Source organism: Fukomys damarensis, unplaced genomic scaffold (genome assembly GCF_012274545.1).
Source record: "Fukomys damarensis isolate Sample0158 unplaced genomic scaffold, DMR_v1.0_HiC HiC_scaffold_27, whole genome shotgun sequence".
Lineage (NCBI taxonomy): Eukaryota > Metazoa > Chordata > Mammalia > Rodentia > Bathyergidae > Fukomys > Fukomys damarensis.
The window spans coordinates 3,863,751-3,877,806 of record NW_022900939.1 but is presented as its reverse complement, the minus strand read 5'-3'; the positions used below and the strand labels follow the sequence as shown (position 1 = coordinate 3,877,806).

Below are 14,056 nucleotides of genomic sequence, written 5' to 3'. Positions count from 1 at the left end.
CTAGTGAAACAAACTTCCTCTGACCAAGTGCTGCATGGCCCGGATCACATCCTTGTTCCTTAGGCTGTAGATCAACGGGTTCAGCATTGGGCTCAAGAAAGCATAAAACACTGCAATCACTTTGGACTCTGCCACAGACTTCTCTGACGGAGGTCTTAAGTACATGCAGAACAGGGTCCCATAAAATATGGTGACTGTGGTCAGGTGGGAACCACAGGTAGAGAAGGCTTTGCGCCTGCCTTCTGCAGAACGCATCCTCAGGATGGCTGCAAAAATGAAAACGTAAGACAGAAGAATGATGGAGAGAGAGCTGCACAGAGTGAAGCCTGCAACAAGGAGCATGGCCACCTGTTTGACTCGGGTGTCAGAGCAGGCCAGCACCAGGAGGGGCGGGTCCGCACAGTAGAAGTGATTGATTTCCAGGGAGCTGCAGAAAGACAGGCGGAAAGTCAGCAGGGCCTGGGAGAGGCCATTGAGGAAGCCAAACAGATACGGGAAGGAGACCAGGGAGATGCAGGCGGCCCTGGACATTCTGCTGCTGTAGTGCAGAGGGCTGCAGATGGCCACGTAGCGGTCCAGGGCCATGGCCGCCAGCAGGAAGAACTCGGTGATGACCAGGGCGATGAAGAGGAGGCACTGTGTGAAGCAGCCCGCCAGGGAGATGCTCTTCTGCCCGGAGAGGAAGCCGTGCAGCATGTTTGGAGTGATGTTGGAAGAGTAGCAAATGTCCACGAAGGAGAGGTGGCCGAGAAAGAAGTACATGGGGGTCTGGAGGTGGGCGCTGGTCCTGATGAGCAGGATCATGCACAGATTCCCTGCCAGCGTGAGCAGGTAGACCAGCAGGAACAGCGAGGACAGGAGCTTCTCCATCATGGGGTCGTCTGTGAGGCCCAGGAGGACGAAGTGCAGCACTCGGGAGTGGTTCTGGGAGGGCATTTTCCTAGCCCTTGGAAACTGAGAGTCACAGAGAATGCCTCAGGAAAATTCATTTTCAGCCATCATTGCAATAGTTACTCATTTATGTAGTTGTGTGTGGGACTATCCTTCCCCTCAACATGCAAATCCCAATTTTATATAACCTTTCACTGTATGGCTCTATTTTATGTTTCTCAATCAGATATACCACACACAGCTTTCCTCATTGGTCTTCTGTCTCACCTCTGTGCACTTGTGTATGTTTGGAAGTATATATTTATTCAGACGCACATGCATAAACCTGTCTTCTAATGATCTCTACATCAGTTACTTTATCTGAAATTTCCTCAAATTAAAAAGCCAAAGATTTTCAAATAGGCCACGAATAGCAGCCCACCCACTCCATCACCAACTGGACGAATGGAGGAAGTTGGATTGTAAGTTTCTTTCCAGTACAGAGTCCTGTTGTTTTGGATGAAGAAGAAAAGATTAACCATCAGCTCTGCAGTTTTACTCCGAAATCGTATTTGTCTTGCCCAACTTCACCCAGAGAGCAATAAACTTGTGAAATGCGTCTCTCTCGTGGATGACCGAGACATACAGAGTCAAGCGAAGTTCTCTGCTCTGGAAGTTTGTCCGTCTGCCCATTCATGTCCTGCACAGTTTCCCATGTTTCTGTTTGCCTGTGTGAGGTTCCCGCTATGAATACGAAGGCCCTGTGCCCTCCCCAAGCACACATTGTCCACCAGAGGAGCAGATATTACAGGTAATAAAGAATTACTCAGTGTAATGTCCAAGGAAAGCAAGTAGAGAAGGAAAATGCAGGGGAGATGCTTTCGCGTGGCCGCTGGTATGTTTCCTGAGAAGGCAGCTTTTGAATAATGGCAGAATCTGGGGCAACGTATGTATTACTTTAGCTTTCACTGCTTTGTGCAGTTAAGGTCAGTATTTCTTGTGCCATACAGAGCATATAATTGTGTCCTCAGGGGCAGCTTGTTTTACTTTCTTAATTTTTGGGGGGTGAAAATATGAGTATAAAAATTCTTTATCTATAGTAATTATGCATTTTGAATCTGAGAAAATAAATAAGATCCATTTTGGATCAGAGCCAAAATGGGTTCTGGGATCTACTGGGCTCACCCTGAGGGGGCTTCTGGTTAATTTCCTTTGGTCACCTGACCCCCACAATGTCCAGGAGTCCCCCCGTGTTGATTACTTCCCTTTCTCCAACCTACACTGACCGGTAAAATCCCCAAGGCCTCTAGGGGAAGGATGTGAGAATCAGGCAGCACCAAAGGTTGCAGAACACCAGGGCCCTTCCTCAGGGGCCGAGGCCACCTCTTAATTCAAGGGGTTTGGGTTTGTGAACTGGCTTGAGCTGTGACCCTGTTACTATGATTTGAAGTAGATTTCAGTTCCTTTGACCTTAAATTTTTTGATCATATAAAACTTGTTTAAAAAATTAGCCCTCAAGAATTTACCCTAAATTCATTATTTATTTGCTTGTCCCATATGTGTGATTAGAAACGCCTGCAAATAATAATAATTTTTGCAGAATGAAACAAATATCAACAAAAAATATAAAAGTCCAGAATAACTGAGGGAAAGTTTTTCATTTATATAGGATACTAATCTGCACACCAAAGTACAAGATATATTTTTTGAATAGTAAAAGCAGAACATAAACCTACCTGTAAATACTGGCTCACTGCATTTGTACAAACCAAGTGGGTCATTTATAATGTAGTTCTTTCTTTCTTTCTTTCTTTTCTTTTTTATTTTTCTCTTTTTTTCTTTCTCTTCTTTTCTCTTTTTGGATTAGGGATTGAACTCAGGACTGTGTACTTGCAAGGCAAGCACAGTGCCATTGAACTAAATCCTGGCCTTTATAATGGATTTCTTTGATGCAGTCCCAGAAGTATTTTTAAAATAGCTTTAAAGAGTCAATTAAAATATTCTGTTTTCCTCAAGGGCATAATCTTAATTTGGTGCTTGGGGGAGTTGGGATCTCTTTTGAGTCCTAAATCTCTAAATCTTGTGCAAACAGTGTAGTCTACAGATATTTGAGGTGCTTAGCACAGATAGAGAAATAAAGCTGCCACTTTGATCAGTGTGCAAGGAGTAAAACATGCATAAATAAGTTTTATGTATTTGGTGTAAACTTGTACTGATTGGAAGTCCTGTTTATTTGTATAAGTAGATGAGGTCACCTAATGATACCGAAAAGTAAGAAAGTGTGTTAGGTGAAAGAAACAAGGGAAAAAAGATAATTGGAAGAGCAGAAACATTCCATAATCACTAGAAGGATGTAGAAGTCCTGGCCAATGACGTTGGTCCTGAGTGCTTTATACTGAAAATTGTCATCCAATCCAGTTCTGAGGATCATGTTCACTTATAAAATCAATGGTTCTCAAAATGATGACTTGAGGGGACTGAAACTGGAATAAAGAATACTCAGCCCTTATTTGACTCTGCATTTGTTGGAGGAAAAGAAAGCTGGAGGTGTTTCAGCTGCTGTCAAACTTCAGTTCATTCAGACACATCAAGGCACAGTCTGCCCAGTGCAGGAGGAGCATCCTTAATTTTGTTAGATCGTCAAATAATTGTGGATCCCGTGAGAAATCAGCTAACGTGACAAGTTTCACTTCAAAACCAAAATATAGATTTTCATCACTCCATGAAACATGAGACTTAAACAGTTGCTTTATGTTTTTTCTCAAAGTGACACGGAAATATGTTTTAGTTCAAGTGTTGTGTCTGCTTTATTCTGATCTTACATGAAATACCAAAAAAGTTTAAAATAAAATCTTATAGCTTAAATATTCTTGCGGAGAGAGCTATCTCATAGGGTTACCAAACTGCTGTGCCTGATTTCCCGTCCTCCTGAAGGGGGCCTCCCTTCACTGTTGTGAAAAGCAGGATGACAGATTTCAGTCTCAATGAAGTTGATCCAGAAATATTTATGTATTACCTATTAAACTATTTGTGATATATATTAACCCTTAACATTGTAACAAATTACTAAATTTATAATTTTCTTCAATAAGAAATGGAAATGGCTCAGTGGTTGTAGAATGAATCAGCTACTTCAAATACAGCAGGGCAATGAGTGCAGAGTTTAACTGGCATCAAGTGATCAGTCATCCACACGAAGAAGGCAGTATTAATTCATCACAGAGCAGTGGATAACACTAGAGGAAACAGACTTTACCCTGTTACACGACACGAACTCCATGAGTTTTATGCATTGTTATTTCACTTGTACTAGAAAACTTTCAGAAGGCTCTGCATATAATGTATTTGAAGACATTAACTGCCAGCTCATGCTACTTTTTATAATTGCAGAGCTAATTGCTAAGGGTCTGCTAGTTTCACCTAATACGTTTAGTTATACAGATTTCACAGTGACCATATAGTTGGATACATCCTGCTGTTCACAAACTTACAAGGTCAAAATACAAAAGATACTTAAATAATTGTATAAAAGCAATTGGAAAAAGTTTTAAAATATCACTTACAAAATCTTAAATTCATAAACTACTTAGAAAAAGATAACAAAGTACAAAAACTACATGCTGAAAACCAAAAACTCTAAAGAGTAAAAGACTAAGTAATAGAGCATTTCCCACATGCAAGTAAACGTTTGAGAATTAAGAACTCCATTGAGGGAGCAGGAGGACTGAAGATGAAATGTTGTTTTTAGTATCTGGAGTTCAAAGTACTCAGTAACTTTAATTTTAAAATTAATGTCCTAAATTGAAAGTCATCTTATGTACGGTTTCATGATTTTTCAGTTGTTTTATATTTTTTAAGGCAAGTAGTGCTGGTTTATGTGAAACTAAATACTTCAAAATAGAGAAAACATTTGATGAATTGTATCTTTCATTTTGTATAAATTCAATGTGATTTTAATCCATAATGATTGCATAGAAATTTTTATATAAAGGGACTGAGAGGTAATCCAATTTAACCTAAACCCGGGGTTAGGACACTGTCTCAGTGCCCCCTGGATTTGTTTTTCTCTCTCTTCGTAGTCTATGGAGTAGTTTACTCACTTTAATAGGTTTTTAAAAAATGCTCTCAACTTTCTACAAATTCAGGATGATTGCACCGCAGACAAAGTTGTCTTGTTTTAGAAAGAACTATTAAAGCCTGAAGTGTTTAAATGTGCATCGTGCACATGAGGTGTGATAGACAAAGGCAGTGAATGTTTAAACAGATGACACATTGGCATTAACTCTCCTCCAAATATTCCCCTTATCCTCCAGGGCACTTATCCCTTGTTCTTGTCACTTTTCTGACGGTGCTAAGGGAATCTTCTTTCACGGCTGTCTTCTCATGCCTGCCTTGATGGCCTGATTCAATTCAAAACCTTTATGGCAATTTCTGTCAAATAAAAGCGTCACAGTGAGTCTTCATCAACCTCACTCGCTGAATCTTGCACTATGCTACTTCTGGCTCTTCCACAAGGTCAACATGACTGTGAAAGGTAAAAGTTTTGATTCAATTTAGGACAATGAGACAGGTCAAACAGCACAACTGAAGACGCTTAGGCAGGAGGGCTTCGGAACTGCTTCAGGAAGTGGCAAGAATGATGCGATTGGTCAAAGCAAGGCTTGCGATTGGCCCCAGTTCAGACCTTCTGATTGGTCCAAGTGCAAGCCTGCTATTGGATTGAGTGGATGCAGAGCATACAGGATAGGGCAGTTGTCATGGTGGTAAACAGCTATTTGCTTGATTCCTGGTGCCTCTCCATAGAAAATGGAGGGCCTGAAACTGGACTCTTCAGCAGGGCTAGCGGTGCTCCGCACAGCTCACTGGTATTTCAGGAGGTTTGAGGTGTTAATAATGGGCCAGAATCTTCGCTGATCTTTGCCAAGTCTGGGCATTGTCTCTTCAGTGTCTGGGGTGGTGGGAGCCTCGCAGCACCCCCTCTTCTAGTGGCCTGGCACGTGTGCATTAAGGGAGCAGGGAGGGGGAGGGAAGCGAACAGGGAGAGCGTGTTTGCCATTGGCCAAACCACGCTGGTGGCCACGCACTCTGACCACACCCCTCTGGCAAAACCACTCCCCCTCGAAAAGAAACGTCAGCCTGGACAGACAAAAATATAGGGTCCCGTGGCAGGCACTCTAGGTAGAATGAAAAGTCAAGCTCAGTTTAATAGATTCTTCCCTGAATTTGTCAATATTCTCAGAAAAACCTCCCTGAGCTGTGCCTATCTCAGGGGAGGAAACCTGCTCGGTGCTAACTCGCCCACACAGCCCCACACTCTCTGTCACGGGAACAGATTTTCCTAGGTACAGCGGAGCGCTTGCTTGTTTCCCGGTCTCACTACCATCTGTGAGGACCGATGGGGCAGGCCGTGGTGAAGGCAGAGGCATAGGAGACTCTGCCTTGGATGCAGAAGGAGAGGTGCTAACAGGGCGAGGAGCCAGCACCTAAGTTGGGAGGAAGTGCGGTGCCCACAGCGCTGGGAGGGAGATGTGGGCCTAGTGGGTGAGGCCGCTGTGGGAGGCAGGGTTCTGTCTGTGTCAGTTCTGAGACCAGAATAGGAGGCATATCTTCTGATTTCCTTTCCCTTTCACAGAGCAGATTTAGCTGAAAAAGGGTGTTATAATTTATGGACTCATTCTTTAGCAAGAATTCTTGTTTTTTCCTATTTATACCGAGGACAGCCAGATACAGGATATCAGCTTTTTTTCCTATAAAATATCCTTCTTAAATTAGCTAAAAGGCATCCTAGTGGTAAGTCCTTTGAAGTATTCACCGTGTCTCCCATGTTTGATAGGATTCTTATCAGATTAGTGTAAAAAAATAACCTGGACTTGCTACCCTTTCCCCCACTACTAGAATAAGAGAGCTATGGCAACTAAATACAAAATCAAAAACTTTCTCATATGACGCACTCTCAGTGCCTTTAAGAAGAGTAACAGTACCAGAGAAACACTCATGAGAAGGAAAATAAGAGCAGAAAGACAGCAATAGTCAGCCCGTCAAAGAAACCTCAGAGCCGCTGCTTTCTCAGACAAACGCCAATGCAGATTCGCGGAAACAAATCGCCTACGGAGACACAGCAGCTCGGAGGGGACAGCACTGCAGATCCAACACAGCGAAGTCTGAGGGACTCACACACCCCACCCAGAAACTTGCTTCCAACAGGAAAGGAAGCACCGCCCCCAGGAGGCGACAAAGCGATATGGTCCTATCCTGAGCACACGAGCTAAGCAGGCTACAGCCCACTACCCTGAGAACCACAGAAGAGCACCCTGTGTAGCACTAAAGTTGCTCTGGGAAATTAAGCCGGGTCTGCTGCAGCCCCGTCCCACTCCACCCCAGAAGTCTGCCTATGATGGCTGCGCTAGATACTTTCCTCTCATTACTGAGACAGAGTACCCTACGCCCAAAGTCAGAGGAGAAAAGATTTAATTAGCTCACAATTTGTAGAGCTTTCAGTCCATAATCAGCTGGCTCCAAGGCAGAGAGGCCCATGGCAGAGGAGCTCCCGTTCCTCGTGGTAGAAACACCAAAAGCAACAAGGACCTTCACAGTGTCTTCCTGCCCATTTGTACTCTATTAAGGGCTTCCGGGATTAGGGCGGTGCTAAACTAATCAGGGTTAGGGTTAGCACCCTTAATCTTAGCATCACATTCCAGACAGATACACCTCTGAACAGGCCCCGTCTAAGACTGTATGAGGCTTTTGGGGAAGTCTAGACACAAACCTCAACAAGGGCAAAACGTTAACCACTCCCTCCAGCGTACATCCGGACACAGGCGCGGGCTGGTGGCCTCAACTCACGGTGTAGTGTGGGTGTCTCGTGTGAACTAAAGCCAGATTATTTTCACATAACCGATAGGACAAACTAAATTATGTTTATAATGAAAATACAGAACTTATCTGCCCATATTTTCCTTAGTCCACATTAGTGAAAGTGATGTTTCCCACCCTTGTCTGTCCTGGAACTCATGCCCACATGTACCAACCTGTTTACACAAAAGTTAGTTGGATAGTGTAGACTCAAAGGAGAGCTCGGCTTCTCTAAGCATCAAATTAAGGTTACTCTCTTGAGGAAGAAAGAATATTTTAATTAGTTATTTAGAATTATTTTTAAAATCATCAAGGGACTGTGTAAAAAATACAGTATAAATTTCCCCACTTTCTCTATACTAAATATGGTAAGACAATATTTACAGGTAGGTTGCAATCTGTATTTGTTAAGTAAAAATGAATCGGGTTTATGCAGATTAGTATCTTAATAATGTGGGAAAATATTTTTATTTAGTGTTCCTTTCTAGTCAAGTGATGAATTTTTTGATCCTCCAAAAACCTATTATTATATGAACAAATACAAATAAAAGAGAATCAAATAATTGTCCAGAACTTTACAGTCATATGAAACTTCCTTTAAAAATCTGGGAGAGTAAATCAGGTTGGTACAGATGCCACATTTACATATCCATGTTTTCTAAAACAAATATTCCATTAATGGGTTAATGACACCAAAAAATGGGAATTAAACCATCACAGGTTTGTGATTTTCTTATAAACTATTCAAATGCTTCCATCCTGAGAAGGATTTCTGGCCAGCTAAAACATTCTGTCTTTGTTTAACTCCACAGTGCTTGCTTTTATCTGAATTTCTAAGTGCAGCTTAGCCTGTGGGCTTCATATCTGCTCCTTCTGTGCTGCAAAGTAAGCTGGGTGAAAATGCAGGATTTATTTACTGCTGCCTCTTGATGTGCTACAGCAGAACTATTTCACTCTGTGAGAGGTATGTGAATACATACTGCATGTGGATAGAGAGCTCCAAAGCAGAGAGAACAATTCTTGATTTGATATACTTTTAGTTATGTACTGAAAGATAAATTTCAGAACTGTGGTTTGCTGCAAAAGCAGTGAATAGAGATAACTTTTGGCCTTTAGTGGAGTCTGTCATCAGAGGTTTATCTTTTATTCTGCACCTAGCACATTAGGGTATCAGCAGAAAGAACCAGGGAAAAATAAACTTGTGATTTATCTATATTAATGATGCAAATGACTTGCTGGCATGCATGTCTTATTTTCTTAACTTTTGCATTTTTTTCCACGAAGTTTGGGGAAAACAGCAAATACACAGAGTGCTGCAGACACCAGATGTAAATGGGAGAGTGTACAAGCAAATGAACTATATATTTATATTATGCATACATACATTTGGGAGAAAAAGCATATGTGTGCCTGTGTTTGAGATAAAGACAAGGCTGAAGAAAAAGAACATGTGAAGGTTCAGATTCCCTGAGAGGAATCATCATTATCTGCATCTCAAATGTACCAATAAAATGGATTTTAAAAAATGAGAAAGACCAATGCCTCTGTTGAGAAAAGTGTTTCACAGACAAGTTAGTGAACAGGAGATCAAATGAGATAAATGCAGAATTGAGAGACGAAGAACTTGGCATAGCCTCTGTGACTCTCAGTCTCCAAGGGCTGGGAAAATGCCCTCCCAGAACCACTCCCGAGCGCTGCACTTCGTCCTCCTGGGCCTCACAGACGACCCCATGATGGAGAAGATCCTGTCCGCGCTGTTCCTGCTGGTCTACCTGCTCACGCTGGCAGGGAATCTGTGCATGATCCTGCTTATCAGGACCAGCGCCCACCTCCAGACCCCCATGTACTTCTTCCTCGGCCACCTCTCCTTCGTGGACATTTGCTACTCTTCCAACATCACTCCAAACATGCTGCACGGCTTCCTCTCCGGGCAGAAGAGTATCTCCCTGGTGGGCTGCTTCATACAGTGCCTCCTCTTCATCGCCCTGGTCATCACCGAGTTCTTCCTGCTGGCGGCCATGGCCCTGGACCGCTACGTGGCCATCTGCAGCCCTCTGCACTACAGCAGCAGAATGTCCAGGGCCGCCTGCATCTCCCTGGTCTCCTTCCCGTATCTGTTTGGCTTCCTCAATGGCCTCTCCCAGGCCCTGCTGACTTTCCGCCTGTCCTTCTGCGGCTCCCTGGAAATCAATCACTTCTACTGTGCGGACCCGCCCCTCCTGGTGCTGGCCTGCTCTGACACCCGAGTCAAACAGGTGGCCATGCTCCTTGTTGCAGGCTTCACTCTGTGCAGCTCTCTCTCCATCATTCTTCTGTCCTACGTTTTCATTTTTGCAGCCATCCTGAGGATGCGTTCTGCAGAAGGCAGGCGCAAAGCCTTCTCTACCTGTGGTTCCCACCTGACCACGGTCACCATATTTTATGGGACCCTGTTCTGCATGTACTTAAGACCTCCGTCAGAGAAGTCTGTGGCAGAGTCCAAAGTGATTGCAGTGTTTTATGCTTTCTTGAGCCCAATGCTGAACCCGTTGATCTACAGCCTAAGGAACAAGGATGTGATCCGGGCCATGCAGCACTTGGTCAGAGGAAGTTTGTTTCAGAGAATTGCAGTCTAGTGTGTGTTCATTTGTCACCGCAGTCTGTTTGATAACACAGTGCGTCTTCACAGGGGCTGTAAAATGTACAAACTTGACTTATTTATCATCATGCATTCTCAGTAGCCGTGTTTTTCATTTCTTCTTGAAATTAATGCCTTTGAGACTAATTGTTTTTATAAACTACTATACTGATATTGGGAAATGATTTTATTTCAAAATTCTGAATATGGCTTGGCTAATGTACAAGACTGCTGTATGGTCTTAATATAAATAATTACCTGCAGGTTTATGTTTTACCTCACTTATTTGAATAAGAAGACTTCCAACTCATCTTCTTTCATTAATGTAATACACAGAGGTTCAAAGTAAGTAGATTATATTTATAATTTTTCCCTAATGATAAAGTAATTTCTACTATGAAGTGCACCTATGAGACAGTTGTTTTAATACCTGCTGCCTCACTGAGTACTCCCTCCATACAATTTAAATATTTCAGTTTCCCCAGGGGTTAAATTTTCTGCAGCATTTTCTGACACTGAAACTATATTTTTCTTCAAATTCCCCTTTTAAACACTATCAATTATTTGCCTAAAATTTGAAAAGAAATTGTTGTCACCTACTTATGAGTGTTCAACAGTGTGAATCCAACTCCTCCCTACCTAGGGTGGTCCAGGTATATTTTGGGCGACACTGGCTCTGATTTCAGGCTAACGTATGAGGAATCACTAAGCCTTTGCACTGACCTCTGTCTGCACAGATTACTGTGCAACACTGTGCACATGAGTGCGTGTGTCTGTGCTACCATTCTGCAGGTCTCTCCGTGTTTACTTCTGCTTCTAATTCTGTCTGTGAATCATGATTTCCTGTATAAAGCTGCTTTCCTTGTTATTGAACTTCTAGTGAGAAAGTAAATAGCAATTCAGGCTTCAGGAGGAAATCTATATTTCCATCACTTTAACTAGGAAATACATATCTCTATAGATATATAGATATAGACAGATAGAAAGATAAATAGATAGATGGCAGTTGAATAAGGTGGAGATACCAGTTGTGGATTCTTTGCACTATTTCCCATGTCTTCAAGAGTCTACCTACTCTCTTCCGGCACATTTACTGTTTCTGCTTTAATATTTAGATCTTTGATTGATTTTGATTTTAGCTTAGCACAAGGTGTAGTTTTAGTCTTCAGCATGTGGAAAGCCATTTTTTACAGCACCAGTTATTGAAGAGGCTGTCTTTCTTCCAGTGAACATGTTTGGCCCCTTTGTCAGTGAATGATAAGGTGCCTGGAACTGTTTGAGAAATGCTACAAAGAATCAAACAATGAGACCTCATCTTACTAAAAACCATTTGCACAGCAAAAAAAAATCACCAACAGAGTAAAAAGACCACACACACAGAGTGGGAAAAAATTTTCACCCAGTGGTTCCTTAGACAAAGGACTAATGTCTAGAACATATAAAGAATTGGAAAAAATCAGAACCCCTAAATTTAAAGACCCAATCCAAAAATGGGAATCTGAGATGAATACACAACTCTCAGATGAAGACATACAAAAGGCAAATAATACACGAAAAAAACATTCAACATTACTGGTCATTCAAGAGATGCAAATTGAAATGATGCTAAGATTTCATCTCACTCCATAAAGAATAGCTATTAAGAAATCAACCAATAACAAATGTTGGCAGGGATGTAGGAAAACAGGAAGCCTTCACCACCATTGGTGGGAGTGTAGACTTGCACAACCAGTGTGGAGAGTTCTCAAAAAATAAAATTAGAGGTTCTGTTTGACCCAGCTATTCCGCTTCTTGGTATCTTCCTGAAATAATTAAAAGCAGATTACTACAGCAATATATGCACACCCATGCTTATTGTGACACAGTTTGTAATAGCTAAATATTGGCAACAGCCCAAATGCCCATCAACTGATGAGTGGATAAAGATGTGGTTTTATTAGATAATGGAGTGCTATTCAGCCATAAAGAAGGACAAACTTGAGACATTTTTAGGTAAATGGATGCACCTCAAAACCATACTCTCAAGTGAAATAAATTAAACATACATGTAAACATTGCATTGTCTCTCTGGTGTGAGAAACTGAAAATGTAAATAAGGACCAAAATGTATAATACATATTGTAAAATAGGAATAAATTATTCAAAATTATACCAACTGTGAGATAATTTGTTAATAATTAAAGTGTTTTAAACAAACAAGAAAGTTGAGGAAATAGAGAAATAAGACAAACAAAAGAGAAAAAACCAATACAAATAAAAGGCTAAATAACTAAAAAAAAAAAAAAAAAAAAATTTTTTTTAAAAAAAAAAAAAAAAAAAAAAAACAAAAAAAAAAAAAAGGCAAAAAAAAAAAAAAAAAAAAAAAAAGAAAAGGAAAATGAAATAAAACAACAACAAAACAAGCAATAAAATCCCTCTGGTGTCCAAGGCTCTGGGATAGTGTTCACGTCAGAGCTCAAAGCTGTGCTGGGTGAGCCCCCAAGTCTGCAGTAGGATGAGCCCTGTTGTGGGGCCAATCTTGGCCTCCAGATGCAGGGGCTGGGGCCCACATTGGGCCAGGAAGTTTCTTACGTCCCTTGCCATGAGTTAAGATCAGCAAAGGAGAGTGGAGTGGTTTTCTGTAATGGTGCCAAGAAGCTCCATTAGAAGATGCAGAGAAAAATTAAGTTTAATCAAACTACATCACTTCATCCTCATCACTGTGCTGAACACGACACCGTAGAGTTAAGCAGTTGAAAATGAGTCACTCTGTGATGGGCCGTGGAATCTCAGCTTGATAGTGAGTGATGCTGGAAATACGAATGGGTGAAGAACAGTGAAAATCTCTCAACCAAACTGATGCTTAAGAAGTTAAGGGTAGGCGTTACACTGTAGAACATGAACAAGATTAAGAAGAAAAGTGAAGGAGGAGGAGAACCAGTGGTCACAGTTAGCTGAGAACAGTGTAAGTCATTGATAAACAAAAGCACTCTATGGTGCTGAAAACAAGTGGATACCACCCTTGTGGTCTCTGATTAAGGGACAAAATGGTTCTCTCACAGCACACAGAATGCAGACGTTCTGCTTCATCATCTGCTGTGGATGGTGGACTGGAAAGAAACAGGAATAGACACCGACCTAATTCCAAATCATGGCTTAGAGTTTCTTTAACAGGCAATCACATAGAAGAAGGCTGTGCCAGTTGTTCCAGCCATGATGCACACCCACTCCACTACAGTAGGCTGATGTATACCTACATAGAACTTTGAAAGCAGTAGACAAAAAGCACAAAGCACAGTGATTATCACCTTCAAATTATTGCAATTGATACATAAAGTCAGGAAGTCATGAGCATCTTTTCCAACCACTGCTGTAGTTCTCCTATTACTAGAACATTTGGTATTATTTAGAACTATATGAGTGGAAGTGTTATTATTTGTAGTATATTCTGTAGTCCACCTCCCAGCAGTGCTTTCTTTCTCAAAATTTTGGTAGCTGATGAATCACAGCTGATTTCCTCACCCCGCAGAAAGGACTTTAGATGCCCGGGGTGGTCCAGCTACTGAAGAACCCACACTTCACACTGACGACTGTGGGGTAACAAGTTGAAAACACCTCTGAGTGGCGTGTCAGCTCCAGAGCTGCATCTGAGACTGGACCAGTCCTGCTCGACAACTCCTCATAGTTCAACCTAATCCACTCCACCTGGCCTCACTAAACATCCAGGTGTTGCTCATA

At 41.8% G+C, this 14,056-nt stretch overlaps 2 protein-coding genes across 2 annotated transcripts; one reads left to right on the top strand and one right to left on the bottom strand.

Annotated features, from left to right (window-relative positions):
• LOC104851155 (olfactory receptor 5M10) lies at positions 1 to 936 on the bottom strand. The gene has a single exon (XM_010608335.1). It carries the CDS (start codon positions 934 to 936, stop codon positions 1 to 3), a length of 936 nt encoding a protein of 311 aa, XP_010606637.1.
• Positions 937 to 9,389: 8,453 nt separating this feature from the next.
• On the top strand, positions 9,390 to 10,337 carry LOC104851154 (olfactory receptor 5M10). The gene has a single exon (XM_010608333.1). It carries the CDS (start codon positions 9,390 to 9,392, stop codon positions 10,335 to 10,337), a length of 948 nt encoding a protein of 315 aa, XP_010606635.1.
• The last annotated feature ends 3,719 nt before the right edge of the window (positions 10,338 to 14,056 follow it).